Source organism: Cyclopterus lumpus, chromosome 12 (genome assembly GCF_009769545.1).
Source record: "Cyclopterus lumpus isolate fCycLum1 chromosome 12, fCycLum1.pri, whole genome shotgun sequence".
Lineage (NCBI taxonomy): Eukaryota > Metazoa > Chordata > Actinopteri > Perciformes > Cyclopteridae > Cyclopterus > Cyclopterus lumpus.
The window spans coordinates 6,662,337-6,690,326 of record NC_046977.1 but is presented as its reverse complement, the minus strand read 5'-3'; the positions used below and the strand labels follow the sequence as shown (position 1 = coordinate 6,690,326).

The 27,990-nt window shown below is 40.5% G+C and overlaps 1 protein-coding gene across 7 annotated transcripts; it reads right to left on the bottom strand.

The window, feature by feature from the left end:
* On the bottom strand, positions 1-27,990 carry mapk10 (mitogen-activated protein kinase 10). 7 transcript variants are annotated; one of them, XM_034546325.1, is made up of 15 exons: positions 27,978-27,990; positions 27,060-27,097; positions 18,475-18,546; positions 17,244-17,413; positions 12,760-12,889; positions 12,245-12,303; positions 10,502-10,640; positions 10,160-10,325; positions 9,327-9,398; positions 5,463-5,645; positions 3,468-3,592; positions 2,669-2,695; positions 1,893-1,956; positions 1,727-1,804; positions 1-143 (listed from the first exon to the last, which is right to left on the bottom strand). In XM_034546325.1, the coding sequence occupies exons 1-15, from the start codon at positions 27,988-27,990 to the stop codon at positions 1-3; spliced, it is 1,479 nt and encodes a 492-aa protein (XP_034402216.1). The 7 variants fall into 7 exon arrangements, with proteins under 7 accessions (XP_034402216.1, XP_034402217.1, XP_034402218.1 ...); XM_034546326.1 differs by lacking the exons at positions 2,669-2,695; positions 27,060-27,097; positions 27,978-27,990 and having other exon boundaries at positions 18,475-18,540; XM_034546327.1 differs by lacking the exons at positions 2,669-2,695; positions 9,327-9,398; positions 27,060-27,097; positions 27,978-27,990 and adding an exon at positions 7,104-7,175 and having other exon boundaries at positions 18,475-18,540.

Genomic DNA, 27,990 nt, shown 5'->3' with positions numbered 1-27,990 from the left:
TCACCTGCAACACCCCAGGGGTCCTGCAGAGGTCTCCAGGCTGCTGTCGGTGTCTGAGGCCTGGGTCTGGTCGGTGGACATGGAAGAGATGTCGTTGATGGAGGAGGAGGGAGGGAGGCTCTCGCTGCTGTTCACGGCTGCACCTGTGCTAAGGGAATCAACAGCAGCAAGGGGTTACAACGTAAAAGAGTCCCGGCAAAGACAGGCGCATGAAATACAACGATAAGAGATGTGCACACACAGAGTTTGTTCAATGAGATTGACACATCAACAACATGAAGGACACCTGCGGGACATCAGAGTCACAGCGTGTCATGACACAGGGGTGAGTCAGGTTTGGGTCCAATGGATTTCACAGGAAACATCGTCCCAGGCTGCAGCGTTTCATTAACCGTAAGGGTGCGCTTGTTTTACACGCCAGCAAGTAGTGTTAGGATTTTATCTTATACTGGCATAAGTAATGTTATTTTATTTTGATGCCATAAAGAATTCTTAAAATATACAAAATGGCCAGTCTGCTATTGCCAAATAAATAAAGCATGATTAAACAGGATGAAAACATACGTGTAAAACCGACACTTTCTTTCTACAGAGGACATGCACAGTGCCCGGGAACCGTAAAATCTGCTGTTTGTGTCTGTTCCCTGTGGGAGGTAATTGCTTAATGGAGGCCGGTGGGCACTTCAGCTGACCCAAAATAAAACCGAGAACAAAGCAGGATTAATGGCAGGCGTTAATTACTGCTGTCACTTCACTTGTAAGTTTACTTACATTAAACACATCAGAAATGTCTGTTAAAAGTCACCATGTGGGTGCAGCATGAATCACAATCGTAATCATAAAGATCATTTGAGCGTAAGATTAATGAAGCTTGAAAATTAATGAAGGTTAATCTTGGGAGACACTCTTGCTAAAAGCTTGTGATGGGAGATTATGACTTTTGTTATGTCACCATTAATAAGGCCTGAAGGCTTTCTCAATCTTACTGGACAGCCAGGGCCCTCTGCACTCAGTGAACTCCCGTTTCATCTGTGTAGTCCAGGATAGATAATGTGTTGATAATATAATAGATAATACAAGTATACATATACTGTAGCACTGAGCTGGTGATAGCTCAGCATTAAATATGTTAATATTTAATATGGTTTGGTATTGTGTGATTGTGTTGATATTCAGATTTCTTTTCTAATCTCCAAATGGAACAGATTTCTTTTGTTTTTTTTATTAGAGAATGCCTCCAGTTTTAACCCAACAATAAGCTATGTTCACAGTGACTTCTGGATGGCCTGGCCAATATGCTAACATGACTCCACACTGCCTCCATGTGGCAAACTATGAGAACAGCACGTATTGTGCTTGGAACAGAACAGTATAAAATGTCAGCTGCAGATGGGGACTGAAATGTCCTGTGATGGACCCCAAAGGACCCACAGCTTAAATCATGGCATATTATACATTGACACATACACACTCATTCAAGTGCACACATCATCTGCAATTCAAATACATTAAGAGGCAATCTTTGCAATTACTGATTAGCTGTCAAACAATAATACCATTTAACAAATACGCACAGACACTGAACAACATTTAACCTTAAAATAGGAGATGCAAAAGACAGAGACGCATGGTCAACAACACAATGGGTTTCTCTATTTACAAGTAACTCCAGTGAGGTTATATTAAATTCACTTACAGAGCGATTAGGGTTATGCACTTAGAGTACCTGAAGGTGAAGGCTGTCCCTTCACTACGCCATTCTTCGTTCTCTCCTCAAAGTTCATCACCTCTTTGTAAATGAGTTCTGCCGAGGAGCAAAGGAGAGGAAGTTATTGAAACGTATAAAGTGTATAAACAGCATCTGTTTTGTGGATTCAATAAGTCATTCTCACCTTTCCATTCATCAATGGAGTGTTCTCTTTCATCCAGCTGCTTGTCGTAGATCTGAGGTGGAGGCTAAACGGGAGAGAGTGCAAAACATCTTAGTGACGGTTTTCTTTTCACGTGAGGTTTATATGGCTCTCATCTCCAGGTGGCGTATCCATACAGATACAAATACAGGTTGACATAATGATGCATCAGATGTGGCAAAATGGAAATGTTGACAAATGAATTCAAAGATGGGAATGGAAATAATTTCTGAACATGAGAAACACATCCTGCAATTACATTGTCACTTTAACGTTGATTTACATGAATACCAATCCATTGTTTGTCACATTTATCACAATATTACGGAACGATCTGCATTGAACTCCTGACTAAGCGGGAGATAAGAAGACATCTGGTGGGTCGATGTCCTTCCACCCCAAAGGGTTGTCATTTTATCACATATGCTGTCAGTCAACCCTTGTGATCCCGCCCCCCACCGTAATCTCCCCGCCGGCGACAGGACCGCCCATAAACCTCTCTGACGTGACCTTGCAGGCACAGTTACGTGACTGCATTCAGCAGCTGAAGCAAGACAGAAGTAGGAGGTTTTCCTCATAAAGATCTATGCGGTTTGTATTCTATTCTCTAAACACGTTTATTGACATTCTTTTTTTTGATATCATGGATAATGATTGGCTGCGCTGAACCAAATGTTGTCTCCTTTATTCTTCTCTCTTTATGAACAAAAGTCCCATTCGATTATTTTGTTCTTTGATGTTGTGCGGTTGTTATTTACCATGGATATTTGGATGAGATCTCTGGCCTTCATCAGCATGTTGGAGAAAGGGAAAAGAGCAGAAAACGTGTTGAAATGCCACTCACAGACACATCGACAACATCATCGTTGAAAACCGTCAACAGCTAAACAACGTATACAAGTGCACAGCCGTGAAATCCTCTAAAGATGAACTACAATGGAGGTGTGACACGTGGCGTCTTTACAAAAGCTACTTTTAACCAACAGGACGTTTAACGCTAAAATGCATCAGCTGGTCATGCACTCATTAGTGTATTGTTGCAAGTAGTGGGAATGGAGCTGCAGATGGCTTTTCCAATCTCTCTGTCACCTAATAAGGCACTGATGATGAAACTGGACTTGAACTAGAACCGCCACCACTCTTACATTACAAAACAGAACAATGCCCTAAGTCGCTCTTTTACAAATAGCAGCAAAATGAGCTGACTATATCTTACGAGTCGTAAAAAATGTACGGTTGTTTTGCTGAACAGGAAAAAAACGATTCAAGTTCAGGTATAAAAATTAAAACCATGAGTGAGAGAAAAAGGAAAAGTGAGACGTGAACCCACAATCATAAATGCACTGATGCAGCAATTAGCACTGGTCCAGAACCGACTGTATAGTTTAGACTTCATTATTAGTTTTAAATTGTTATAATTGCTTTTGATTAAAAAACAATCATCATAATCATTATGTTCTGTTCGCCAACGCGAACCGGTCGCTGATCAATCAAAGACGGAGAGGAGAGGATTGAGCTGAGGATGGGAATCCATATTTCTGCCAAAGACCTACTTACCGCCTCCACCTCAGCTGGATCGTACCACACGTTGATGTAGGGGTGCTGCAAGGCTTCGTCCACCGATATCCGCTTAGCGGGATCGATGATCAGCATCTTAGACAGCAGGTCTCTGGCCTGGCTAGCTGTGGTTTGAAGAAGAAGAAAAAAGCATGAGGGTTTTTGCTAAAAGGGAGGAAGAGCGAGAGAGAGAAGAGAGAGAAATGTCAGGGATTAAAGAGAATAATAAACAACTGCAGCTTGTCAACAGCAACCAGAATCTCACAAATCCTCAATCTCATGGGGTTTAGCAAATAAACCCACACTTTTAACAGCGTGAGGGCTTTGGAAAAGAGTATTTAAGGCAAAACTGAGAGTATGTGTGTACTGGGACTCTCACTGAAAAGCAAGATCCTGACTATATGAATACCACATATCTACTGTTTATTTCTAATTAATGCAAAATGTACTGGTGCTACTTGTTACAGGCCGATGATAATAATGTAAAGTCATGTATGGAATCTAATAAATCACCTGATGGTCACTTGGTGTCTTTCTAAATGTAGTTTCATAACGGCATCGGCATGCAGAATGCAGAGTATTTTCTTGCATCCGCAGTCGCTCAAGCCTTCTTGGACTGGACTGAAATGGAGAACCCTTAAACCACACAGCACCTCTCTCCTACACACACTGACCCCATTATAAATAGCTCTACGGCAGCGAAGGGCTGGAGAAACCGAGCAGAGAGACAGATGAGCCGGGCGCAACCGCTGCAGTTCTCCTCAGCAACAGCACGTCAATAACAAACGGATGGGAACATTTGAAAAACGACTCCTCTGTGGCTCTCCTTCCACCTTTCCTTATTCCATACGTCTTCCCTCTCTCGATCCTTGAGTGCTGTCGGTTTGTCTCTTTCTCATTCTACAAAACGTACAAAACAGCAGCAGTTCCTCTCTCTCTCTCTCTCTCTCTCTCTCTCTCTCTCTCTCTCTCTCTCTCTCTCTCTCTCGCTCAGCCAGAATACAAAAGGGATTCATGGGAATTCTACCAGACAGGAGCTTTGATGTAGCGAGCAGGGGCAACAGAAGAAAAAAGAAGCATATTTTTTTGATATCTCAATGGAAGGAATTTCCACTTTTTAAATTGCCGGGAGGAGAGGTGTCTCTTCTCAAGTGAGACAGAAAACATTGTGATGTCTTGGTTAATCCTCCGCATTATAATAGATTTAATTCACCCAGGGCAACAGAATGGGATTCATTTAATGTGGACGTTTTATTCACATACTTCCCTGTCAAAGTGTGTACTTTGAACTGCTATGAAGCAGTCAAGACCACTCCAGAACTATATATTAAAACAGTGGTTCTCAAATGGGGGTACGTGAAGGCACTCCAGGGGGTACGTGAGATTTAATAAAAATCTATTTAAAATTAGCATCCATTCAAAAATCCTTTAAAAATAGTTATATAAAAAATATTCAATACAATATACGTGTAAGTATAAATAAATAAACTGAATTTGATATATTCTATATTAAATCAGACACTGATGGCACAATGCTGTGTATTACATGTTTTTTTCCACCAAAAATTATTTTGCGCTGGTTAGGGGTTGATTTCTCAAGGGGTACATCACTGAAAAAAGGTTTGAGGACCACTGTATTAAAATAATATAACGGGCGGACATCATATTTCTGTTCTGATTTAAAGCAGGCGTGGTGATTTAGGCCTCCCCGAGTACCCCTGCGTGGTGTGAGACGCAACACAATGTTATCTCTCACATGCTTATCGTGTGTGTAAATGTGTTAACGTCCTATATGGAAGATAAAGTGTATTTATTTATTTTGTTACACCTTATATGTAAGGGCTTCTGTCGTTAAGAAATCCTATGAGTTATTACCTATCCTCCCTGAAATACTGCACCGCTCTACATTACAGAATCCCATCACAGCACATGCAAACATCTTACATTCAAATAGTCAACCTGCAATCTAATAAAATGGCAGCTTAAAGTTCTCACCTTTGAGTTTGTTGTGCTCAGAGTCAGCAGGGAAAAGGCAGTCGGGGAAGAGCTTGGGAAAGGTGAGACCGGCGTACTTTGGCCGGTTCTCGACGTAGTTCCTCACTGTGGGCTGAAGCTTCTTCATGAACTCTGGTAGGGGCGTGCCCAGCTGCTCAATCACCTTGTTCCACTGGTCGATATCTGGTGTGGTGGGTTAGGATTAAGGGAAGCACACACATGGGATGTACAGCATCCTTTATGCCCAGTCAGACTCTTACTCCCACATAATATTGTTGTTTGTATCTTCAGGACAAACATGGTTGTCTTTTTGATTTACTCATAAAAGGTTGGACTGAGGATAATGGATTGGTTGTGAGACCAAATTATATAAATCATATTTAAATAAATAACTGGGTCTGTTACACACATTATCAGCACATGACTGCTAAAAAAAGCATTACCCCCAAGTCTCACCAAGTTCTTATTTCAGATCTTAAACAGATGAGTCCCATCTAAACACCAAACATGCATCCACGGGAAATAAAAAAAAAATAGTTTGTATCATTAAATGAACTAAAAAAACACCGTTTTGTCGGGGTTATGATTTTCTTGGGAATCCAATAGATCTCCAGTGATCTCTTGTTCCATCAACACATTCATTTAGTATCTGCTTAAAATAGATGAAGTACCTCCTGTATACTCATTGGGTCATGGTTGTATTTTTGTGTATGCATGGTTGAATTTTTATGTTATGCATGGTTGTATTTTTGCGTATGCATGGTTGTATTTTTGTGTATGCATGGTTGTATTTTTATGTTATGCATGGTTGTATTTTTGTGTATGCATGGTTGTATTTTTATGTTATGCATGGTTGTATTTTTGTGTAAGCATGGTTGTATTTTTGTGTATGCATGGTTGTATTTTTGTGTATGCATGGTTGTATTTTTATGTTATGCATGGTTGTATTTTTATGTTATGCATGGTTGTATTTTTATGTTATGCATGGTTGTATTTTTGTGTATGCATGGTTGTATTTTTGTGTATGCATGGTTGTATTTTTGTGTAAGCATGGTTGTATTTTTGTGTATGCATGGTTGTGGGCAGTGTCTGCTTGTGATTTGCCTCCTTGTTGCTAAAGACTGCAGCACGTCTATCTTTCAATCAGAGGATCGGCAGTTCGATCCCCGCTCACAGCCCATCCTAGCGTAGCTGTGTGTATGATTGTAAGTTGCTTTGGATAAAAGCGTCAGCTAAATATAAAGTAACCCTCCACACACTGTAAATGCCCCCCCTCCCCGTGTTCTCACAGAGGGTGTCAGAGATCCCCGTCACATCATCTTGCTGGAGCGATGCACACTTCCACCTCCTTTTTGTCTCCGTTGCACGTTGGCCACGATCCACCTCTCCAAGTTGCTCGGAGAGGCAACTCTTTTTTTTTCTCATCCACTAAGGTTCTTTTCCGTGGCTCTTTAGCAAGTTGTTGGTTTCACACAGACAGCTGGGGATGTCAGTACCAACTGTGTTTGGAGTTATTCAGATCTTCGATCACCATGCACCTGAACGCAACTCGCCCTCTAGAAAAAACGCTGCAGGGTTTCTCCGATATTTAGGTTTACATGCGGAACAGAGTGAGAGAAGGGCGGAAGGTCAGAAGGATACGGTCAGTCCCAGGGAACAGCACTGTCCCTCTTATCACCTCTCCAAAGATGCAGCCGACTGACCACATGTCCACTGGGGTCAAACGCACATGCACACACACACACACACACACACACACACACACACTTGCATTATAAATCACTCTTCTAGCTCCTAAATGACTTACATATAGGTACATAAAAATGCAAGTTCTCATCTTCAATCCCTCATTTGTTTACATGCTAAAAATGTGTAAAAAAATAACATTATACTGCGGGACCTCAGGTCTATGAGTCAAGGGGGGAAGAATAGGGTCCCAATATGTCACACGAGTCACTTCCTTTATGGTCCCTTTACAATTGTTTTCTTTTATTACTGCTCTGATTTAATAATTTCACCCTCAGTGGGTTGCGTGTGCAAGCCTGCGTCTGCAGCTCCATCGTTCTATATTTGCTAAGTCACTTCTTCTACCTTTGAGCGATCCAATCAAAAGTGTGAAATTCAATTTAAATCCCTCTCATCCATTACTAATTATATTTCACATACTCTGAAATCATGACGATATTCATCACTCTGAAATACACCACAGAATATCAGAAGCTGAAGACCCGCCAACTTTCATTTCACTGAGACGTGGCACCTCATAAAGTAATAACAAATACGAGCAATGCATTCATAAAATGAAGTACCGGTAATACCGTGCTACGTCGTCAAGATGACAATATGCATTACATGCCATCTCATAGCTGTGCATTTGACCAGTATAATGACTCTTCTACGTTTATGCAACGCGACAGCCAAACTCCCAAAATAATATTCCAGCATCCTTGCTCCAAAACCACTTATTTAACACGCTGTTGTTCTAAATGGGCATCGAACACCCCGTCACCCTGAGGCTCACTGTGCCGTGACCCGTGCAGACAGACTGCTCTTCTATATCAACATTTGACAGACACTCAGGAAGGTGCGGAGAACTTCAGCCAGGTCAATAACTTCATGTCGGAAGGTTTATGAAGTAAACTTAAGATTAGATGGGGTACCAGTCAAGAACCTGATGTATTAGCAGACGATTAACAAAAGGGTGCATGACTACAGTTCACTGATCTACAGTAAGAAAGGAAGGAGGGTTAAGAGGCGCTAAGAACTGCAGGTCGTTGTGAGAGCAGAGACAGAGCGAGAGAGATAGTGCAGAGCTCATTGCAGGTGTTTTCTACTTCTCTAGAGCATTAATCTTTCAGGGACTGCATGTTCAGGGATGGAGAGACCACAGTATTACACACAAGCACCTGCAGACACACACGGCTTATCTAAGCAACTTGCCTTCCATTCATAACTTTGAAGAAATAGGTGATATTCTATTTGTGTGTTGTTATCAACAAATCCCATGAAAATACATGGGAAAATAATAAAATCAATGTAACTGATTTCCGCCTTGCGTCATCCTAATACTTCCCCATCATTTGTTAACTTTCCTCACATCACCAAGTGAGTTCAATTAAGCTGCTACATGAGCTCAAAATGAATACATAAATCCTTCATTATCAATTGACTGAATGCTTAATGACTGCTTGACTCACATATGTGTGGGCACCCTCAGATGGCAAGATGTACGTCACGTTTGGACACGTGCACAAACTGAGCATCGTTGGACTATTTATCCAAATCTGAACAAATTTGTCTCGGAGATGCAATTCCAGGAGAACCCACCGGGTGGCCCTCACAGAAACTCTCTAAATGGCCAAAATATGAGACTGAATGAAGCTCAAGATTCATACATAATGACTTGAGAACAGGAGTGTACAGCGATTCTTGTATGATGTTATTGCAGGTTGATTTAAAAGTGTTAAAAGAGGACATGTGTTATAAAGACAGCCGGATGTGAGTGCGGTTTAGTTCACCTCAGTTACACTCACAGAACATCGGGCCAGGTATAGAATATTCTTCAACGTAAATGTAACTAAGAAATAGAAAATTATGGAACTAAAACAAAAATTGACCAAATTATGTTATGGTTATTACCGTATGAATTAAACATCTTTACAGGAATAATGGACCACATGCCTGAAGCTACTATTACATTAATTCCAAACGCTCTCAGCAAAAAATCCATCTTGAGTCAGACACTTGAAACCCAACATGGCTGCTCGTGTCAGAATTATGGATCTTTAAATTAATTCTGCATTACATAATAGCACACACAAACCCGTGAACAAAAATAGTGTTACCATCAGATAACAAGGATACAGTCCCGCCCAGGGAAGAGGATTTTGTGGCGCACCATTTCTCCCATAATGCACCCCACCGACCATAAATCCACTGCACGCACAGAGGTGACAGAAAGACGAAAGGGGGAAGCAAAAGAAAAGAGAGGAAGGCAACGGTTAGTGTTAGACACATCAAGCTTTCTGGGAGAAGCAACGGTGATTAGCTGTCATTCGGTGAGGGAGGAGAATTAAGTAGTGAGGAGCGTGCGACATAGAGGTAAACTTGAATGAAATAGATACAGGCGGAGAGCAGAAAAGGAGCAGAAGCAGAGGACTAACTAGCGGCAGGAAATTCAAAAGCCGAGAGAGACTACAGGCTTCTGCGTGGGAGGAATTCAATTCTGGCATTCAATCACAAGTATGATGTTCTGGGGGCTTCTCATCAGTGACTCATACCGCCAACACTTCAATTAACTTCAGCTTCACCAGATTTGTTTGTAAGTTGTTGTCAATTGAGATCATTAATAGAAAACACTTTTTACTGATCATTAATGCTCATGAAAACAAACAACTATATTGTATATATTTTTCTTCAAGAAGCTCCAAGCTGTTTGTTCTACCGCAGGAAGAAAAAAAAAGGTACATAGACATACTGCTGCTATCGTGTATTTCAACATTTTAAAAATGACTTTGTAACACAACTGCTCCAAAAGTTGTTGACTACAGCTAGATCTTGGCTCCTGAAGTTGTTTGACAGAGTGAATGTTAGACGTGCTGAGTGCATTGACAAAGAGAGCCAACAATAGAATCACTCCACACGTCTACATTTGATCCGTGCCAGCTCAAACACGCTCAGTTATGATGCATTCTCACCATTCTCTTTGTACCCCATGCCGAGGATAACCTCTGGGGCTCTGTAGTATCTAGTCACCACATAAGGGGTCATCATGAAGCTGGTGCCTGCGGTCCTGGCCAGTCCAAAGTCCAGGATCTTCAGGGTGCAGTCTGACTTCACCACTATATTGCTTGGTTTGAGGTCCTGGAGATGGAGGAAAGACTGGCGTGAAAAAAACTGTACATGTTGGTCACAAAACCCTCCGTGCCTTTGATTGCCAATGTCTACTGATGTGTGACTACAAATTGCTGTCCCACAAAAAAAAAAAAAACACAACCCAAAGCAAATTCAGTCGCTACACAAGAGTTTTGCTTTCCTACCCTGTGAATAATGCCGGCTGAGTGCAGATGTTTGATACCACACAACATCTGGTAGAGCAGGTAGGACATTCTCTCGTGGTCAAGCTCCATCTGAATCACCTGGCACAGGTTGGCATCCATCAGCTCCATCACTAGGTACCTGAGAACAGTTAATATATATATATATATATATATATATATATATATATACATATATATATATATATATATATATATATATATATATATATATATCAGTTATGACAACTACCTAGATTTTCGACATGGAATGAACAAAGTCTAGAAAGCAACGTGTGGGTGATGGACATTGTCTAAGCTGCAAAGATTTTAGCCAACAGGAACTCGACTGCCATCAGAGGTTCATGTGAAGGCTTTTTAAGTTTCCAGATGTTTGCCTTATGAACATGGACGTACTTCAACAACCTTGTTCATCTGACTAAGTTTCACAGCTTTAACATGCTGTCCACATTGCTGATCAGTGTTTTTTTGCCACTCTTGTTTTGTTGAACCTTGTTTTCAGTTTAAGAACATGTTGTGAGAAAAGAGTGAAGACATTCAGAACTTCCTCCAGGAGGCCACTTTGATGGACCCTCGCTTCAAGGGCAGACTTGTGTCTGCTGTTTCTGATGCCTGGGACAGGTTGGCAGTGCAACAGAACAGGTATGTTATGCTCATCCGTGTTTCCCATGGAACTAGCTGTTCGAGGATGAGGACCGAGACCTTCTTCAGGTAACGACCACTAAAGGCAGTGCCCTCTCCATCGCTCAACCGGTCCAGAAAGAGAAAAAACCCAAACGATACCGATCCCATCTTTGATTCTTGTCGTTCCGATTTTGACGGTGTTGCCCTTGAAGAATTGTTTGAAATCATGGATATTCACAACTGCCGAGCCTTCCAAGAGCATTGAGCAAATCTTAAGAGAGCATGCTCACCAACAACTGATTCAAGAGCTTTTGTGATTGAACGGTGGAGCAACGTGCTTCCACCTATCAGATCAGAGCTGAAAGGGATTACAGGGATCTATGAAGAGCTACAACCAACATCACGAAAGGTCAGGAGATCGATTACTTACCCCGGTACCCAGAATGCCCAGGACCAACTAATGGTCAAGTATGTAAGTGCATACCTTAGACTAGAGAGTCAGACAACCAGCACCTCTCACTTTTCCTTAGGTGTTGCACTGGATCAGACTTGTTCACAGGAAAGAAGATCACCGTCAGCTTCACACAACTTCAGGGATTTCAGAGAAGACCTGTTGTTCACACGTGTTTTATCGTGTTTTATGTATATATATATATATATATATATATATATATATATATATATATATGGATGAGCTGTATAATAAACTTATTTACAATAATAGCGCTCCGTAAAAGTCATAAACTGTCCATCTCTGGCAGAAAGAAAGTGCCACAAAGACACATGAATCCCCCTGCAGCGCTGTTTACTTAGAGATAAACGTGAACACACTCTCATTTATCATTCGGTTTGAGAACAGGATGCCTCCAGTTGCCTCGGTTTACGCCTACGCTACTTTCACTGCCTACACTCCAGCGGTGTTGTTCCCACAACTGCAGGTGCGAAGGAGTTACGCTCACATAATACATAGTTAAATCAGTCCCCCTCTTTTTATTTATGATATCATTTAAATGACAACAAGTAGCCTTTTTTTTGCCTGTTACATGAGCTAAATTCACATTTTTCACGGAAATGTAATTATGCGAAGAATACAATACTCACACGTCCTGGAAGTCCTCTAATGATTTCTGTTGTGTGAAGACATTTAATAAACTGATAATCTGAAAAAGAGAAGAGCATGGAGAGGATCAACACATAGCAGTGACAGTAAATATACACAAAGTGGTAGTCACGGACGGGGATACGAGGTGCTCTAAGGACCCCGGTGAAGAACGCCGCTGAGTCAGAGACAGAAGGGAGTTGGAACACAAGAGCGGGGATAAACGTGAAGGAGAGGAAAAAGAGGTCAAACATGTGGCACTGGAGATTACATTCATGCCTTGAAGTGCTCTCTGTTTCACTCTCCTGCCAATTCGGTGCATTTCTGGAGGCATCGAATTTAGTCACAACGTCGCAGTCACTTGTCTCGGTTTTGTAGCAAAGGAATTTATTGAGAACCAAAAATAGACACCGACCGGGGTCTGGCTTGAAGCTGTGCTTCATTCTGACAGCGGACACATTTTCATTGTTCCGGCATTCTTTCCTATTCCCCGTAACTCCTCAGCCGAATCACTTACATTTTTGTGATTGACACATTTCATGAGCACCAACTCCCGGTATGCTCTCTTGGCATGGGTCTGGTTCTGGAAGGGTCTGCTCAGTTTCTTGATGGCCACATTTCTGTCCAGGACAGCATCGTAGCCAGCACTGCAGGAAGGAAAAACAAAGAAAAGAAATTTTTCCTTTATTATTTATGGCTGGATGAATCACTTCGCAAGATGCCGTGACGATCCACCCTCAATGGCGTTGGTCACAAAAAACTAAATGATTATTTTTCACATCTTCGAGAAAACAAAGACGTGAAAATAGATGATGTTTTGAACTCTTTGGTTTTATCTTTAAACTTTTTCAGCAAAGAAACATTGAAAATCAAATCAAATGTGGCTGTTGGGAGGAATATAGCATACGTATTGTATCAGCGATTAAAGGAATGAATTAGGATTTATAGAACTTTAAGCACGAGTAACTTATTTATAGTGTTTACATTACGTGACTACAAGGCTATCAGTGGGAGGAGCCACATGGCGGCCATGAATGCAACTCCAGGAAGTCACGTGACCTTTTTGAGTCGGGTTAGCTGCTCGCAGCTACACTTAGCGTCAGCAACTTTATATTTAATGGTAAGATAACAGAGTAGTATTCGTAATCATTTTCATAAAACCACTAATTGTAATTGTTATACTTCAGGAGATCATATAGCTTGAAAGCAGATGTATTTACATTTAGACACAGCCGGGCTAGCTGTTTTGCTCTGTTTTCAGTATTTGTGCTAAGCTAAGACAGTAGCTTCATATTCATGCGCAGACATGAAGGCGGCATTGATCTCCTCATCTAACTTTCAGCGAAAAAAAAACAAGCCTCCCAGACTGTTGAACTATTTCACATCCAGATGCCACAGCCTACGATAAATGCAGGCTTCTCCCATTTCTAATCATTATTACGAAATATCCGTTATTATGATTTTACTTGATTAAATGTAATACACATAATTGATGTTGCTGTATTGTAAACAACAATACATAGTGTAATGCAGTGAAATAAAGGGGATAGTGTTAGTTATGAGTGGTGTTATCTGTGAGTTATCTGTGGACTAAACACAAACCCAACGTCTGAGATCCTTTTGTTTGCTATGAAAAGCACAGCAGTACCTAGACAAGCTGTATTTCTCAGCTATATCTTAGACTGCGGCCTTTCTGATGAATTCTCCCTAAAAGATGCTACGAATTGAGTTTCAATGCTGCATGTGTGGGTTTGCGGATGGCTGGATGAGATACAACTGTGGTTCGTCATGTCTCCGGAGACTGCAGGCTAGGGATAGTGTGACCATGGAAACAGTGGAGCCTTCATAAAAGCATTGATCCGATAGGGATTTGAGCCTGTCATCACTATTCTGGCTGAGTGAAAGATGATGTCATGACCAGCTAAACTACTTAAAGCCTTCATCCCTCCTAAGACGCTTCTGAAAGCCCATCCTGACCGAGCGCACAAGTCAGAAGGGCAGAGATGTGAACAGATTGTGTTGTTTGTGGGCGACAACATTGGCAGAGTGAGTCTGAGCTGGGCGAGTGATACAAGTGTTCCCTCTTCATCATGTTCTCAGCCTTTACAGGGCAAGAAGTGTCTGATCGCATAAGAACAGGCAGAATGCACACTCACTGTACTCGCTGTTGATAATGTGTTGGGTAACTCCCTGCTTGTATGTACATTGTGATTTCTATACAAGCTGTTGTGAGCGCTTGTATAACTCTGGCACTGTCTTTAAAAGTGTAGATGGATTCCCTACAGACTGCAAGGTGAACTTAACTTGAAATCTTTACCCTCTCTTAAAATGATATGGCTCCTGGCGGTGGCTTCATATTAATGTGCAGACATGTAGGCGACATTGATCTCCTTATCTATCTTCCAGCAAGAAAGCAAACTATTCTTTAAATTCCACATCCAGACGCTACAGCCTATAAATGCTGACTCCTCCCATTTCTAATCATTAGTACGCAATATCCATTGATATGATTATACTTGATTGAAATGTAATAAACATCATTGATGTTGCTGTATTATAAACAACAATAAATAGTGTAATACAGTGAAATAGAGGGGATAGTGTTAGTTATAAGTTCCTGTTTTATTTTATCCACATAGTGGCTCAACCCATTGTACAGGTCATTACACACACACACACACACACACACACACACACACACACACACACACACACACACATGTGGACTGAACACAAACCCAACCTCTGAGATCCTTTGGGATTTTGCCTCTTCTTGTGTGTAGATTTATGTTTGTTTCCCATGAAAAGCAAAGCAGCACCTAGACGAGAAAAGGCCTCCATGACGATGCCGTGTGCATCGTTAAATATTATTTTTAAAATCGGTTGTGTTTGTAGCTATTTTAGCCTGTAGGTTTTGTGTCTATTTTTTTGTATTTCTTTGCAAACTTTTTACTTGCTGCACATCTTGGCCAGGATTCCCTGGCAGAAGAGATATTGTATCTCAATGGGACAGATTAATCCCCAATCCCCAATTGTCATCCAATTGGGGATTATGCTGATAATAATGCACAGTAAGCACATCACTCTAATAATTATTATCATCACATTATGTCACAATAATTCCTCCGACATAAATATACGTCACGGTCTCATGGTATGTTCTGGATGTGCTGGTTAACATTTAAATGAGACTCTTTCCATAGTGTGTCCCATTTGATCTCTATAATCGGTAGAATATTCCATCAGTCTTTGGGGTTTCCATGTGGTTTGATCGTGGTAATACCATCACCAGATGACAGCTGTATATAGGCAAAGCCAAGCAGCACACAGCAGAGCACTTTCGATTAGATGTGCACTGTCTCCCTGCCGTCCATCTTTACAATATCCCTCAAATGGGCACAATCCCAGCATTCGCAGTTACAGCCTCCTTTGCAAATGCACACAATTGCTTTGGAGCGGAAGGAAAGAAGGGCTCAGGCCATGGGAAGCAAAGGAAGGACAATGAAAGAGGGCGAATGGAGGGCAAGAGGGGTTTGGAGTGTTGAGTGCCAGTGATCATTTAAACACCCTATAAGAAACGTAGATAGAAAATATGTCAACCTGCCTCCCAGGAAGGTTCTGAGACAGCTATATCACCACAGTGACACTGCATTACCATAAATATGACTTATATATCTGTTTGGTCATTTAACAAAGACTGTAAGATGCATTCCTTTAAGTGAAGCCTTGGCTGCGGCACCGCTGCATTCTGACAGAGCAGGCGTGAGATGAATTACAATTCATATGAGCTCTCTCTCTCTCTGCAATCCGGATTAAGGATTCACGTAAGTGCCCATCCTGTTATGCCCTTATGGTCCACATATCCATATTCTATAACAACGGATACAGTAAGTCATCAGCTCAGCACTGGAGAGGATATGAGCCGACGGTGAATCCAAATATCAAAAACAAACCTGCACCACAGATTTATGATTAAATCATGCCACAATGCTTATCCTGATTCCTTTATTAAATATAGTGATTGGGATAATAAGTTTTCTTTATTTTGGGGGGATTTTCTAGTAAAACTGCTGATATTTGTTGACACTTTCTTTGCTGGAATTTATTTATTATGTTGTCTTATTTATTATTTACCCCTCTAGCCTTAAAAATTTGACCGTCAAATAAATATCACAAGTCCATTTATCAGTTCATGAGAAGAAACAGGTGCGCTTCTCAGTCGGCTGCTCTGCTTCAAAAAGGTCCATCTGATCAGTCAATCAGTTGCAATTAATATTCATCAAAACGATCGACACATGAAAAGATTATTTTGATTATTTTACCACCGGATTGATGTAATTTTCCTGAATTATTTTTGGTTGATACAAACACATTACTACTTCTTTTTTATTAACCATGGTAATCACAAGTATATTTACAGTAGTCATTGAAGATGTTGACATAGTTTAGAATAAAATTTTGTGTGCCTGATCACAATCTAAAATATTCCTGATCATCTTTATCATAAAAACATAAATTATGCTTTTTTTATTTTTATTATTAATAATGATTTGCAAATACAGGATTAAAGTCCAAAGTATAACAAATTAAATAAATTCAGAAGCTTTACGTTGAGCCGATTCATTTTCTTTTACTTTGCACATCACAACATTTCTTCAAAGATGAGTCACATGGCTGCATGCTTGTCTTTTAGATGTTATGATTGGCAGGCATAATGGAGGCATCAGGTTCTCAGGAGAACTGAAAACATGACTTTCTGATTGCCAAATGAATCATATAAACTTTATAACACAAAAATTATCTTTCGCAGCCCTTCACTGACCAAACGGTAAAAAAAAACAATAAGCAGACCTCCCTTAATAATCTCCCACAGCAATAAACTACAAGACAATTACTTAAACAATTGACAGCTAAATAAGATAATCATGCATTAAATATTACATAAAAATTAAAAAAAATGCGTGATACGTACATAAAAGAGACGCACTGTTGTGCACTTACCAGACAATTCCCTGAGCTCCAGAGCCAATGGGCTTTAAATTCTGGTAACGTTTTAAAACGGTGAAAGTGGAGTCTCCCACTTCCACACTGTAGAACTGGTTGTCCACTTTGCTTTTACTCATGTTGTAATGTTTGGCGATATATGACACATCCACTTGTTTTCCAAATCCCTGCATGAAGCAAAAGCAACAGAGAGAGATTATGTTAGTGATGCTGAAGAAAATGCATGTGTGTTTACTTACCTGGCAAGTAGTAAAAACACCAATCAATTTACACAATAACAGTAAAAGGTACATTTGTACATTTTATGTTATCAAGTTGTTGTTTTTTAAAATCATCAACCGTGAATAAAAAAGCTACATTAGCAAAGTGTGTGTCGGGGGATAACAGGTAAAACAGGAGAGGCATAAACAGGATATGACAGACGGTACAGTTGCGTTTACACAGAAATGTAATCTCTGCCGCTCACGTCTTCACTGTATTCACTGGACAAATGACACTATTCTTTTATCAAAGTGCACACAATAAAAATCAGGCTATGATTACAGCAACAATACCAGCTAATTACAGACAGGGTGATTACAACACAGCTCAAACACCAAAGAAAGCTGAAGGGCACGAGTTTGAAACACTTCCCACAGATGCCATGACAAATTAATACATGTGGTGTAATACATTTAGATTCACCGTGGCTGGCAAGTCATTAGAAGCTATGAGTGGACGGCAGCCTTTACTGTACAGCCAGCTATAGTAGCTAACACACATCTAGCTAACACATGCAAAGCGCCTCAATAATTTGAGCTAACGGGGAATAAGCCTGTAGCAAACTTGAGCTACAGACTGCAGCGCTTATGAAATCACATCTCCACGGGGGTTTTGTTTGTGCACTGTCACAACGCAATAGGAGACGAGCAATTAGGCGTTCTGTCTTTAGTTAGGATCTCAGTGTTTGTGGATGAGATTTATTACCAACTAAATGCTAGACACACTGAAAATATATATTTACACCGGAGCTCCTAATCACAAGTGGAAACCATATTCAGCTCCACGTTAACCGTGTTATACTTTATTCTTAAATAAATGTTGCTAATGTTGGACTCAAACTGTTATTGAGTGATCTCACTTTTGACACAGAGAAACACAACAATATCACAACATATAGTAGGTCAATGAAGGGGGAAAATGGAAGTGAATGCGTACGGTACCTTTTTTACCTGTAAGGAACACACACCTGACAAAAGGCTATCTTCACATCCAGGATTGGTTGGCTGCAGTTATATAAGAAATGTCTGCTCATAAATACCTGCAAGACACAAACAGAGGAGAGCCAGAGTCAAGGGTCACGTGGACGTCAGTAACAGGAACTCACTATATGTGAGCTGAAATTTTTCACCGATATAAATATGTATACACATATTAACTCTACAGAGTAGTGGCACATTCATCTACATCTGGATTTAACCTGAATCACTTGCAACACTACATATAATATAGCGTAAAGCAGTTAACATGTGCACGATGATGGAAACAGCTGTTTGGGTTCCTGTACTTCCATCTTTCCTGGTGTGAGAGGACATTTGCTGCTGTGTTCTCTCTACTCTGTTCTCATCATTCTCAATAAAAAGTGAGAAACCCAACATGTCGCCATTGCCCATTCCACTAGAATAGACCAATATAATCAATTCTTCATCAGAGTACAATATAATACAATATAGCACGGCTACCTTGACCTTGATCTCTGTGTTTCAAGATGCCGTTGTGACGTGAAAAAAAAGACCTTGAGGGGTGAAAAACAATATGGTAATGTTTGTGGATGACTGCCAAACAAGTACTCCCCTTTATCTGCAATATATGCCTGATGTCATATCATCATGTCAACGTGTCATTACTCTCCATATTCTTTCTCTTTGTTTTCTTGTTACTGTCTTAATGCTAAGCTAAGCTAACCAACTGCTGGCTGTACCTCCGCATTTAGCATACAGACATAAGAGTGGTCTTCTCAGAAGCTTATTTAAAAGAATGTTGAGCTACACCTTTAAAGAACTGAAAGCTGTATCCCTTTGAAAGAATAAATGTCCTGCGTGTCTATGGATTATTCAAAGTAAGGAAATCTGTGACTTGTGAATTGTGCAACCCCATATTTGCGGTGCACATACATATAGAAATATCAACAATCTACCAAAAAAACACTGATTTATTCCATCATCCTCTTTGACATTGTATCCACATGCAGTTTCACAGGGTTACATCTAATACCGCTATCACACAAGAAGCCGTTGAAAAATAATGTACCATCAGGCATTTCATTTATATAAAGTAGTGCCATAAGGTTTTGCAAAGCTGGGAGGCTTTAACTGTGAAGGAGCAGCTAATGGGTCGATTTGGTTTAAATGTCGATTTTCACATTTTTGTGGAGCTTTTTTGTTGGCTGATCAGTTAAAATAAAGATTGCAAGGAACAAAGAGGAAAGGAAGCTCTGAACGACAGCAGCAACATAACCTGCAGCTATCACCCGCAGTTACTCTGCTTCAGGCGTTTTCCAGGCAATGAAGCCCCCGATGGGCCGATAATCATGAACATTTTTTGCTGGCCTAGCGAGAGTGGTCATGTGGTCGTAAAACAGCGAATAATGTTCCCAAAATCTAGAGTAGCAGTTGAAAGGACGTGGCGTTGCAATTTTGCTGTGAGGAGGTGAATTTAGGACTTTCTGAACACAGATGTATCACTTAGCTCCACCAGTCCTCTAATAATGTCACGGCTCTGCTTGTCTCTGCTAAATCCAAAGGGAGGCATTAAAAAAGAGATGTGGGACATAAAGGCGTGAGATTTCTGGTTTGGCCTATTTAGCCAGACCTTTTACTTTCTACTATTGCAGTCTCAAAGTACAGTGATGGCTGACATTGCTGCATTTTTGTATTATCAGAAGAACTAGAACAATCAGACACCGACTGAAATAAGGAGAAAAGGAACGAATGAAACACAAGAGATAAATAATACAGAAGGGTACAGTTATGAGAAAAGAGGGCTTATAGATATGATTTTTGTGCGCACACACATCAGGTTAAATCCCTCCATCCTCTATTGTAATTTCCCATCACAGCTGTGTGTGTTTGACATGACAAACATCTCGGCCGCCACCAGCACAATATTTGTTATTAATCTAACTGGTCAACACTGAAAACGCCCCACCACCTAGCTAGCTACGTCTATGACATCTGTGGACCGGTACATAACATAATAAACCTCTCACATGGCCAACATGTTTGTTGTAATACTTCAAACACCACTCAGATCATCCCTGAAGATGCTATGAGGCTGAACGTACATAGCTTGCTAGTTAAAGCTACATTCAGACACTAACGCCGGATATTGTGGAGATTCTCTCTTTATTTCATAATAAATCACTGTAAAACAGTGATATATTGTGAGCTAACCAAACCAATTATGTCGAGTAATGAGCTTTGAGTATATAAATCTAAGTCTCCTCTGGGTCTGCTCTGCTTGCAGCTAACACTACACTCAGCGCCATTCCTTAAATATCTAAATATCCCATATATCATTCTGACTGCAATACTACTCATCAGTACAAGCCAATGCTAAGTGATTGAGAGGCTGAATTACCCTTTTCTATGAGCGAGTTGAAAAAAAAGGATTATAATTAATCATATTTCATCATAAAAACAACCTAAATATCCAGTCATGTATGGTTTGTTGTGTTTTTAACCACATTTCAGCTGCACAAGTGGACTTCTGTATTTCTGCCGTTAAGACTGTGGAGGATTGTCAAAGACTGAGTTTGATGGTGAGGATCAGTATCAGGGGGGTAAGACGGACATTAACGGGAAATGAATGTAACACTTACAGTTAATGAACACTGTGGCTGTGGATTTACCAAACTGCACCAGATACTACATTGTTTGTTGTTTTGGAGCTGTTTTTATTTTATTTTTTTGTATTGTTTTGTTAAAATGTTTTCCTTTTAATTTACCAAAGCACAGCCAAAGTTTCAACCCTGTACATTTTGATAAAAACTAGATTTACCACCTCGCTGGTACTCAATAACCTTTCCATAAACGTTGTACCTCTTGTATTCATGCTCTGGAGTGTTGCTCAGTGTTGCATCAGAGTTCAGAAAGCAACAGTGATCTGTGGGACATACAGAGGTGTTGAAATCTTTGCAGTATAGATTATATATTTCAGTCTCGTGCTGGTATTCCTTTTCTTCTGGAATTGACTGTTGACAACGTAAAGCCTGTCCCATAGCAATGCACAGTCATCGTCTCTCACAAACATGATCAGACACAAATGTATCTCACGATTACAAAAGGCCGGGTCTGTTACACTGATAAGAAAACCCAACTCCAAATTGAATCAGAAAAAGACGAGAGAGGAGTTTTTTTTTTTTTTTTTAATTATCTTGAACGGTCTAATGCACATTACTGATACAGCAGACCATTAATCTCCAGCGGTGCATGGCATCATTGCTGATGCTGAATTGTGCTGGTGTACGTGTGCATGTGGGTGTGTGTGCTCTGCAGTTGTGACTGGTCCTTTGGTATTTAGGTCCTGGACATTCTGTTACATCCGCCCTCACAACAATGCCTCAGGAAAACCAATGATCACTGCACATACTGGGTCCCGTCGTGCAGCAGGAGCTTTTAATCCTAGCATGCGTTTAGTTCTCTGTTTCTCCTGATTTTACTGCGCACGCCTGGCAACCGAGGTGGATATCAGCCTCTGATTGGACGGCTGAAGGACCGGGATTGAGAGACACTACTGTTAGAAAATGGGATGATGGGATCCAATCAAACTGTTATGAGCCAATGCAATAGCTTCCCCAATGTCTTTTTACACCAGATGAGCTACTTTTGTTGTGTTACTAAATAGCTTAAATATCCTATTTACTTAGCTGAGTTGATTCTATTATTGTCTTGGATTTTGTTTATTTAGTTAGTAACCAGGAGCAATAGTGGCCTTGCAGCCATGTTATTAGGGGTATGGTGACAATGTTGTTGTTCCTTACGCCAAGTCAGAAATTATCATTATCAAGAGAGGGTAAAGGTGAACATGCTTGTAATTAGACACCGGGCAATTTTATCTTGTCGAACACAAGTGAAACTAATAACATTACTTTGGTTGCATTTCATTTAGTTGTGGCAGAGACTACAACCCCTTTTCACAGCAGACATTTTGACTTGAAGTCTAGTATGGGTCTATTGTGCCTGCATAGACTGGAGCAAACATTAATGTTAATAGTTACACCTTATGTGTTGATTAAAATGTTTGCAGTAAAAACATGTTTGTTGGTGATGAAAGAGAAAACGTTAGAAGGACAACTCTCCCTATCTCCATCCCTTGAATGGAAATATTACATTACACATCACTACCAGTTAGGAATGGCCAATTATTCAATGGCATGATAACACAAAATGTTATTAGATAAGATGAATTGATAAGAATTCTGCCGATGAGAAAATACTCAAGTATTGAATTCACACAGGAGTATACAAAAAGGCTCTATGTGGTTATTTCATGTAGACTTTTTTCTTATTACTACTAGTCATTGTTATCGAGATATGAAATTAGCTATATCTTGATAGAAGATGTTGGCCATAACGCCGTGTTAATATTTACTTTCTATATTCAGAAAGGTTTCATAATGTCGATCAACCACATCAGAAGCAACAGACCCTTCAATAAAATGCAACCCACTCATTTAAAGATGTTACTATTTCATGTGCTAACAAAAACACCAGCAGACACACTATGACACAATCATATCAGATCAGACACAAATAACACATATTAAATGGGTTGTACTTTAATACTAACGTTTATTATCCAATCAATCTATAATATCTGACATGAACAGTGAGGGGGTTTTCAGCTTATGGGCCCACTCATCTCATTTTCTTTTCTCGGAGAAGTTAAAGACCTATAGACCCTATTATGGAAGGACAGGATATGAGATATTTCCCGTGTGACATGAGTCCATTTCATTACTTTGAGAAGGGCAGCCAAGGGACGCGTCATGCCAATAACTACTGAAGATGTCTCTTGATTGAAAGGTATGTTTGAAGTTAATTCCATATACATTGGTTGTGAAGTCTGTAAAAGCTTAAAGAAAATCTTAACTTTTTACATAGTTTGATGAAATCATGAATCGTGTGTGGCAACAGTGTTATATACAAAATATCCAGTATGAATAAACAACAATGTGGTGCATTCACTGTCATCCACTCTGCTGGCAGTACGCGTTTCACAGACTGTTCCTGGCTCAGTGTCGTATATATACAGGAAGACGTGTCATGGTTTAAATCACATGGGATTTAGAGTTATATATGTTTTATGTCTGCATTAAAGATGTTGATTGACTGCTGTAGCACCAGAGGGCTACTGATAAAACACAGCGTGCCTGTAACACCAGTGTTATTGTTTCCCGTCGTGTCCATCTTTGTTTCCTCTCCTCTCACCACTCTTCTTCCACTCCGTCACGCACTCAGGCTTATTCACATTTTGCGACAACGTCCCCCGTCCATGTCTTACTTCTTCCCTCAATCCTCAACTCTGGCGAGAGCCTGCGTGCTCCCCTTTTCCTGCCCCTCTTTTGTCCCTCCCTCGCTCCCACCATTCCTGCTCCCAGGCTCCCAGCCTCACTGCAACCGTCTCCCCTCCCCCTCCCTCGGAGCTTCATTGTGAGTGCTTGGTTCAGCAAGCCTCTCCTGCAGTATGCAGCCTTGCGTTGCCTTCACTGTGCGAGCCCGAGCCAAACGCAGTACGGCCTCACATTTGGGCTCAGGGGAGGGGAAGGGAGGCACTTCAAACTGCAGATACAGCCAGGAAAACAAGACGGCACCGACTCTCCCCGTCTCAGCTTCGGGCAGAGAGAACCTGAATGTTCACTGGCATCGTATTGATTCGTTCCTTTACGGATGAAACACACTTATCCTCTTTGTCTGTGTGCTCTCGTCTGTCGTCTCACTCACATCCTCCGATTCACTTGAGGTAAACAACAGGCGTGTTGGCTGAAAAACTGCTTATGCTGCAATTTTCTGACGCGCCAGCATGGTAGTAACATGTACAGCTTTGGCAGGTGCAGGTGCATTCATCTTTACAGCTGTTCTTACAGAACCCAGAAGACTGGAGCAAGTTATTGAAACCACCTGGATATCTATAACACACAACGTGATAGAAATATTGTATTTGATATGATAATAGAGCTATCCTGATGCCATGGTTACAGTAGATACTGTTTTTTTTTTTTAAATAGATCACTGCTACAAAGGTATATTCCCTTAACAGAGTTTACCACACCTTGCACTCGCTTACAGTACAAATCACTCATGCATCCAAAAAACAAACTGGATTTATACATTTAGCCTGTAGCTTTAGCTGCCAACACCAGGTTTTCATTGTATTTAGTCTGGAAGTAATGCCCTCTCTAAAATCCTGTGAGTTGTTACAATGTCCGGACCTTAGTGACTCTTAAGTCTCTTTACAGATGTGCTGCAAGGGGATTGGGATTGAATCTAACAGAGGCTTAAAGTCTCGCACTCAGCTTTCTGCAAAAGTAAATATAAAAGTGCATACTTTGTCAGATCAAAATCCAATTATATAACTGTGCATCTCACTCTGCAGGCACATTTCCTTTCCTGTTTGTCTCTGTTGGTGAGCAACAGTGAAGGCCGGGGAATCGACGTTCATGCAGCGAGAATGTAATTGTATTGATAAGAATAAGACTGCCGTGTCACCGAGGCTTTCGGTTTAAATGTAAATGTGGTTAACACATGGAAAACATTATGTGTCCATTGCAGTCGTAATATTCAACAGTTATGATCATAAAAAGCATTAAGAAGCACATTTTATGGGCACCAGGTGAGGTAAATAAAACCAAATTGCATGAAAACATATAACTGACTGTTTCTTTTGTTCAACATATTAATGTTAGCTTACTTACATGAACCACCCACTCCATCAGTGATGAAGAGACACACACTCCTGCTCATGTAAACACATGCAGTCATCTTTAAGATGATATTATTCCTTCATAAAGGCGATTTGACTCCTCAACGGTAAAACACATTCATTTTTCTCATACAATCTCTTTCTAAACCAAATTGTCTAATTTCTATTTTCCCTCCTTGTTTGGTTATTCAGACCATTACTACCTGGAGGGATGGATTATTAAGACCCCGGTAATACACATGAACAATACCCAGCCAGGGTCATTGGGTAATGATAGACTACCAGCACTCCTCAGTAATCCATCCCCCTGAAATTAATGCTTTGACCTTCTATATAATCAAGAGAAACGTGGCAGAATGGCTCTCAAAACACAGATGAGGACATTTCAGTAAATGGTGGTCAGCAAGAATTGTTCTTTGAATTGCGAGAAAGTCCTGAACTTCTTACATTCAGCCTGTAAACCTCCAAACCTGCTGTCTTTTTTGTAATTGTGTGGTCATGCTTCTCTCTTCTGAATACTTTGGTGGCATTATTTTTCATTGGTTTTGCATGCCATTATGAATGCTTTCGTGCCACAAGACCAGAATATATTCAAATCCTGTAGAGACCATTTATTTCTATTGTGTTTATCTTCATCACTCTAGTTGACACAATTGCTTCTATACGTTTTCAATACATGGATTTCTTTTCATTTTCCCATTAAAAAACCCCAATTCCTTTTAGAGCTGAACCAATAAGTTGATTGCCATAGATAAATTGGCAACTATTCTAATACTCAATTAAATGTTAAAGTATTTTTTTAAACATCAGCTTCCTATTTGGGAGGATTTGCTGCTTTTATCTGTTTAACACATATTGTATTTGGGGTTTTGGATTGTTTGTTGCACAAATCAAATCTGTTGGGCATGACCACTAATATATGATATGAACAGACCAAACAAATGATCAAGTAATCAAGGAAATAATGGGCGGATGAATTGATAATTAATAGAATAATTAATCCGTTGCTGGTTAATCGTGCCTACAATCCCACCGTGATCTCATATTCATGCGTTACTGCCTTGTTTGGTTACGTAACAAAGGATTAGTACAACGATGCTCCTAAGTCTGCAAAACGAAATGGAATTAAAACGCAAGCATCATCTGTTGCAAGATAACATTAGTCTGCTGTTGGCTATTTCCATTGATGATGTTCCATTGGATAAACAATCAGCCTACCTAAAACTCAATATCAGTGAATATAATTTTGTGTAGACCTGCAGTCGCTGTACTACCTCAAATAATACAGATTTATGAACTGAAGCTACTTCGGCAATTAAGCAGAAATACTGAAGAACTAATCGAGCCACATGATTTGCCACACGCTGGTGATGAGGAAGAAGTTAAGTTGAACCTTATTTATCTATTATATCACTCCCTTCAGGCGCTGCAGAAACACTCGTTTAAAAAAAAAGAAGAAGCTTTGTTTAATTGTTAAGCGTGTTCCCTGCAGCACTCTCCCAAAGCATGGAAGCCTGCTCCTGAATTATTCAGCACCCAAGGTCACAGCGCTAAAATCTCTCTCTTTTGCATCCTGTGTACGTGGAGAGTTTGTTGTGACTCCTTTAAAACCTTCACTGACTCACTGACGGCACGGGCAAAAACACCAGCAATTAGTGCATGACTGTGGGCGAACCACCAAACAAGTACGTGGAGGAATGTGAAATTTGTAAAAAAAATACAAGCCGAATAACAGAAGCATTTTGTTTGTGCTCACAATATAACAGGGGTGAGCTCCTGACACCTCTCTGTGCCATCAGCATAATGGACAAGGCTGCAAGAGAATGCCCACAACTAATTTAAAGAATTCACCTTCCTCTGTGGGTGCATCTCTTCTACTCCAATGTGTCCTGCACATCATTTAACCCACATCTTGGGTAAATAACATCCCATCCCCTCGGCATTATGAGTTCAGTTTTAACGACAAAGCCTCCAGAAATCACTTCCCTTCAAAATATGTCCCACAAACACTTACTTAGTTATCATCAACACCGCGACTGCAGAGAAAAAAAATAGCGACATTAATGAATAAATCGCCATACATTGAGACTGTTTGTCTGAGAATCTGCTTAATTGTGATGGATCTGAGGCTGGTCCCACATCCCTGGTGAAGTGGCGGTGCTCTGCATAATGCACAAGGTACGCAGCTGACATGTGAGGGGGAGGAGAGACAAACTCTGCATGTCGGCCTACAGTATGAGGCTCATGTAAGCCCTGTGTTTTGAAGAGCATCATCCATTTGCACCAACCCTGCATTTCTAATAAAAAATGCATAACGTGCCCTCTCGCTAGTGTTTATTCACTTATAAAACTAGTGAGAATATGTAGATATGGCTAACAGAAATGGTGCATATTCTAAACAAGTAAGAATATTAAATAACAAAGAGAAGCAACCTGGATATGAGCCTATTATGTGATGTGTTAAGCTCTATATTTAAGCCTTTCGCAGGATGCCTGCATGGATGGAGATGGAGACAGATGGACAACATGTATCAGGTCAAGACTAACGCCATAATAAAAGTGCTACTAGTTGTTGTAAAACAACATCCGCTGTGGTGAATGTGTCAAGATGGGGTTTATGTTGTTTTTTTTTATTTCTTTTTTTTTTTTTTGTTTCCCACCGAGGCCTCGCTAGTGGACTTCATTAACCTTCCCTTCTGATCAATATGCATCACTCCGCCCTCCAGGCAGCCGCGCTGCAAGCATCGCATCAACACTCAACGAGCGCACCCGGCCTTACCAT